The sequence below is a fragment of the Austrofundulus limnaeus genome, unplaced genomic scaffold (assembly GCF_001266775.1).
Source record: "Austrofundulus limnaeus strain Quisiro unplaced genomic scaffold, Austrofundulus_limnaeus-1.0 Scaffold2311, whole genome shotgun sequence".
Taxonomy (NCBI): Eukaryota; Metazoa; Chordata; class Actinopteri; order Cyprinodontiformes; family Rivulidae; genus Austrofundulus; species Austrofundulus limnaeus.
In genome coordinates this window covers 7,041-12,703 of record NW_013954713.1, presented here as the reverse complement: position 1 = coordinate 12,703, position 5,663 = coordinate 7,041, and the positions used below count along the sequence as shown (strand labels likewise).

The 5,663-nt window shown below is 42.8% G+C and overlaps 1 protein-coding gene across 1 annotated transcript in view; it reads right to left on the bottom strand.

Annotated features, from left to right (window-relative positions):
• The window catches only part of arhgap28 (Rho GTPase activating protein 28), a gene marked incomplete in the record, with an annotated part of 12,049 nt that extends 8,563 nt beyond the window's left edge, over window positions 1-3,486 (bottom strand). The window contains 6 exon segments of the mRNA XM_013999494.1: window positions 1,058-1,149; window positions 1,852-2,014; window positions 2,114-2,346; window positions 2,818-2,929; window positions 2,993-3,213; window positions 3,283-3,486. Coding sequence (XP_013854948.1) covers window positions 1,058-1,149; window positions 1,852-2,014; window positions 2,114-2,346; window positions 2,818-2,929; window positions 2,993-3,213; window positions 3,283-3,448 — 987 coding nt within the window.
• Between the last annotated feature and the right edge of the window lie 2,177 nt (window positions 3,487-5,663).

Here is a 5,663-nt window from a genome sequence, read left to right as displayed (position 1 = left end):
TGTTTATACAAATGAAAAAGTATTTAAAATACAACGCTTGAAACTTTAAATGTTTTTATCGCCATATTTTTATTTAAAATGTATTCTTTTCTCTCACTTCGTCCGCCATTACTAGCATAAAAAAATCTCCGGTCGGGCCGCAATGCATTATGGGATATGCTGGGCCGGGAAGGATCCATCAGACCTGTCCTTCGATTCGGGCCAAAGGAAGGACGTATTTGTCGGCCACATCGGAGGAGTCTTCCGTTTTGGACATCCTTCGTCACGGCGCTGTGACGTATGCGGCCGACAAATTCGACCTTCGGAGGACCCGTCCTGCTGTTTTGGACACAGCCATCATTTACCTGCACAAACTGTTTCCTGTTTTCCAGATAACTATTTATTTCTTTATTTCTTTATTTATTTTTTTATTTATCTACTTAACATTCTTTAACCAGGCAAGTCCCGTTGAGATCTCAGATCTCTTTTTCAAGGGAGGCCTGGGCCTGAAGGCAACCTATCGTACGTGTTTTTTGGGGGGTGGGGAAAACCGGAGTACCCGGAGAAAACCCACGCAAGTTCAAGGAGAACATGTAAACACACAGAAAGACCCCAGGTCCAAACCGGGGATCGAACCCAGGACTTTCTTGCTGTGGGGCGTCGGTGCTAACCACTGAGTCATTGTGCCGCCAAACTAGAAACCCGCTGTTGTGCTGGACCTCTTATACCATATTTATTTAACTTTTCAAGAAGAATGGTGTACAAATGGCGTCAAAGGCTTTCTTTAAATCAACAAAATCACTAACACAATACTGTTTTTTGTCAACAGCTGTTGTTATTTGTTCTATTATGTCCATGAGAGCCATTGATATAGAATTTTTAGCCTTAAACTCATATTGACTGCTACTTGATAAATAAATCTAATCTAGTCACAAATAATTTTTCCAAAACTTTTGAAAACTGTGGAAACAAGGAAACTGTTGAATATTAGCTTCCTGCTAACTCCTAACAACAGGCAGTCTTAAATCTGATAAGGTTTACATCAAACAGACAGACAGGTAAAGACAGTTTTCTTCACCTTCTGGACGATGACAGGAACTTTGACGCCTGGAAACTTCTTCCTGTCGTTTTCCAACATGGAGTTCAGAGGGACACCAAAGACACCGCTGTCTGATGGACACAGGAYGGACAGATTGGGCTCATTTTTGATTCTGCAGAGTCACTATTTTCCTTACTTCTCTAAATTCCAGTAGTACCTCTGGCTACTTTTAAAGTCTATTGAGCATTCAGAGCAGGGCTCTTATGAGAAAATGATGTTGAATCATTCCAGCAGAGGTAAAAAGAACATCTGAACTAGTTATGGTCAAACTAGAACCATGTTATGTTTTTCTTTTGTCATTAAAAACCAGGAGAGATTTTAATCAGTATACACTGAAGGACCAATCAACAAACTAAATCAGAAGTCTGGTCCTGGTCCCCAGGGCCTACTGCATCCTTTAAATCTTTCTTCAGCAAACCTGATTGAAATATTGGAACCTTTAACACATCTTCAAGTTCTCCAAACCCAGTAATTGACTCAGTCATTTAAACATCTAGAACATGCAGGACAGTGGGTTCTGAGGAACAAGGTTGGAGGTCAATTACTTAAAGAACCAATAAAAACTATGTTGAATCCTGGACCTGAAGGTAGCCCAACATGAATGTTTGTTAAGAACATTTCTGTTGTGAAATGAAGCTACGTAAATCAGCTGAACTGATTTCCCTGACTCTACTAACCATCCTGTCTGGTTAGTCCTCTACTTCTCATCCTGTTTACCTGCTGTGTGTTGTCTCAAACCTGTGTTCGAACCGGGATGTAAAAATGAAGCGCACCCCGAGTCTTGCTGCGTGGTGGGCGGGTGCGCTTGGTTTGGATGCCCAAAGCCAGCAGGAAGGTAGAGAGTTCGATGTGAGAGATGAAGCTGAGTCGTGTGAGGTCATGTGATGACAGGTCGTCAATACAGGTGACATCCCATGATGGGGAGACAGGTGCAAACTGCACCAAAACACACACACACACACACACACACACACACACACACACACACACACACACACACATCACTGGGGAGATATCTTAGCAGGTCATACTCACCTGCAGCTCATCAATCCCATCTTTGTGGAAACGTAGACAGTCCCTACAAGTCCCACTTTGTTTGTGCTCAGCCACTATCTCAGAGTATGCCATGTCTCGCAGCAGCCAATCAACTGGTCTCAGCCAATTTACTGGTGGTGGGAGTGGGTGAGGAGGGGAGCGGGTGGGTGATGAAGACAACAGGTGTTCACACTGTTGTTCTTCAAAAACCAACATGGAAAGAGTGGGCCGCCCTGTAAACAACAACAAGAAGTACACCATCACGAGACATCTGAAACTGCTTCAGAGACCAATTTAAGCATCACTAGAACCACCCAAAAAGTCTTTAGATTCCTCAGAATATCTCTGCAATCATCAAGAACACAACTAGAACATATTTAACATAGAAACAAACTTGTCCTCAAGTCTGCAGAGGCCTATTAATTAGGCACTGCTTAGGTTCAGCTGAGTTGAACCAGGGCAGAACCTAAAACATGGAGGACACGCTGCTACAGATCAACCAAAGAGAGAATAACCATCCTGTAACTAACTATTGGGTCACTTCTGTCTAATGTAGGCTACAGGTCAAACTTGTCTTCTGGCATCTAGGATCTATGAAGGACCTGYAGAGGTACCTGAGGAAACACCAGAACACTAATTTCTTGAAGTGTGAAGAACCCTTTGTTAATGAAGTTTAGTCCGTCGATGCACACACTAAGGAATACCTCTGTTTGCTTTGCGACGGATGGTCTTGGTCGTGGTGTTGTATCGACTTGGAGATGACTCGACAGGATTTGTAGAAGAGGAGGTGCATCTTTCTGCTGAGTCGATTTCAATCTGAAAGTGACGGTTATAGTTGTACAGTTGGTTTGACTTGACAAAGTACTGTTTGTGTCCCACCTCAGTGAAGATATCCCGCACGTCTCTGATTGGCTGCCTGTTTCTTTTCTTCAGCGTCTCGTTGTAGTTGTCCAACCTCTTCCTGACCGTGGCAGCTTGGTGTCGTGTTAGTGTAGACAGCACGGCCTCAGCTGGTGGTGGAGCTGCCTCTGTTGATGAAGAACCCGTCACCAGGGAGGACAGTCCTGCCTCTGTCAGCCACACCTCGTCCAACTCCACCTCTGAAGGTCACAAAGCTGTGAGGGAATCGGACAGGAAAACTGCCTCTCTTTGCTGTCCTGCTGACTCACCATCAATACTCTTCCTCTCCTCTTCTTCCTCTTCTCCCTCCTGCTCCTCCTCAATGCTCTCCACTTCTCTCCAGTAGGTTTCCATGTTGACTTGTCGGGGTTTAGAGGGCACTGTGTGAGCTGGAGCAGAGGATGTGGGCAGGGAAGTGTTTGAAGWTGACAACATCCTGTAGAGATGGCAAGAGGATCCTGTCAGTCAATCAACAACGGTTTGTTTCTCTCCTGATTTTCAGTTTACTAATCACATTCAGAAAAATCCATAACTGCTTCTCAGTCACGAACAATGAGCTTTGGTTTTTGGTAACAGAACATTATACAACATGAAAGTCACCAAAAACTGTGAAAAATGTCCTCATAGACAACAAGCAAGTGGTAAAAGCCAGTCGTCTTTGGAGCTCTATGGGTTTTATATGATTCACAGTAGAACCATCATTCAAAGTTTAACATGTCAGCATCAGATTCAATCAGGGTCATCTGACCTAAAGTGACAACAGGAAGCTTGTAGCTGTAGGTGTGATGTTTCATCTGTGGCTTCACATCTGTGTTCAGAGCTGCCGGGCTGCAGGTTAACTAACATTAAATATTGATGAATTGTTTGACAGGAAATCAGCTCCCTCAGTTATTGATCAGTGTGTGTGCATGTGTGTGTGTAGTGGGAACCTCAGGCTAATGGTTTTTGTTCCCAGGGGACAACAGAGTGGGGCGCTCAGACTGACGTTGGCTGCTGCAGCTTTGTGTCCATTAGGAGGAAATGGATGCTGTCGACTAATCAGAGAGAAGTGTTTTTACTCAGGTTGTCAGATTGAAATCTGACCTGGTTGTTCTTCCAGCTGAGAGACATCAAATCTTCTGAAAAACTTTAGGTTCTGCAGCTTTGGTTCTAGTTTTATGAAACTGAGGTGTCTTATGTCAAAAAAGAATTTGGATGTTGAGTTCCACACTGGTGGTGGACCTCTGTCAACACTATGCTGACGTCTGACAGSTCCTTGTGGACAGACTTGTTTACCTCCACCTGAGCAAAAACAAATCTCAGGTGAAAATACAGCAACATCACGAGGTTTTGTTCTTCAAAACTAAGTCTCATCAGAAACAGGAAGTCTCTTGGATTTTGACATCTAAGATAGAAATGACTTATGTTACAGAAGACCAGAATTAAAATCATGAAAAAATACCAAACAAGCAAAAGGATGATTTCAACCACTCAGTGACACTCTGCTGCACTCTAAATCATGTTAGGAACAACCTAAAGAACCTGTACAACAACCTGATGTAGTTCTTTTCTAAAGTCAGTCCAAATATTCTTCTTTAAATTCCATAAAAAATTCAAATGTAGGGATAATTTTAATCAATAAAATCAATATCTTCATGGGTCTCTTGAACTCTTTAATAAAACATTAGAATAGTGAGGAACAACCAGAACCATATAAAAGGTCTACAGAACCACCTGACAGAATTTCCTGGTYTCACCTAAAAGTCCTTAAGGACCACTTTAGGCATCAGTAAARCCTCTTTAGCTTTTTTAATCTATAAAAGACCAGGATAGAAATCTGAACAAAWGAATATAAAACCAAGATCCAAACCAGAACCAGAGATCTGACCCTGATCTAACAGTACCTGTTACCATCGAATCAGTTCTGATTCTGTCTGGGTCCAAAGTTAGCATCAAAGGACACTTCAGTGGTTTTAATTAACTTGTTTTAAAGTTTGTTGTTGTTGTTGATTAGCTGGGAAGTTCTAGCTTATCTTACTGGTACCCTGAAATGTCCTCAGTAACATTAGATCCAGACATGAAGTTTAGATCCAGCTATTCTGATTTCAGTTTGAGTTGGAATTTTAGAACAACTTTTCAGTCTTAAACAGAACCTCACTGTCCTTAGACGAAGCTAACTGTGGGCCAGAAGACAACTCCAGCTGTGCTAAACCAGAACCAGCAATACAAACACAAGCTCACAGCCTGGCATCAGAAGAAGGCAATTCTGAATCCTGGAATCAACATCTAAACCTGGACAGCTGAACACGTTTCAGATTTACAGTTTCAAGAGATTCTGCTTCAATTATTAATCTGCACCTTTCCTGATAACGACTGATCTGTGATAACGAGGTGATTAATCTGTGATTAAAAAATAAACCTCAGAGACGAGAAGCAAAAACTCACCTCCGCTCGGTTCAGCATCAGATCCACTCTGAGGGGAGGAGGAGGAGGGAAGGGAGGGAGAGAGGGGAGGAGCTACTGGAGCTCCCTGTCCAAACCAGTGGACTGGACCTGGGACAACCACGGAACACGTAGATCTGATACTAATGTTCCAGGTGAGTTCTACAGGTGATGGACTGATGTGTTCCAGGTGAGTTCTACAGGTGATGGACTGATGTGTTCCAGGTGA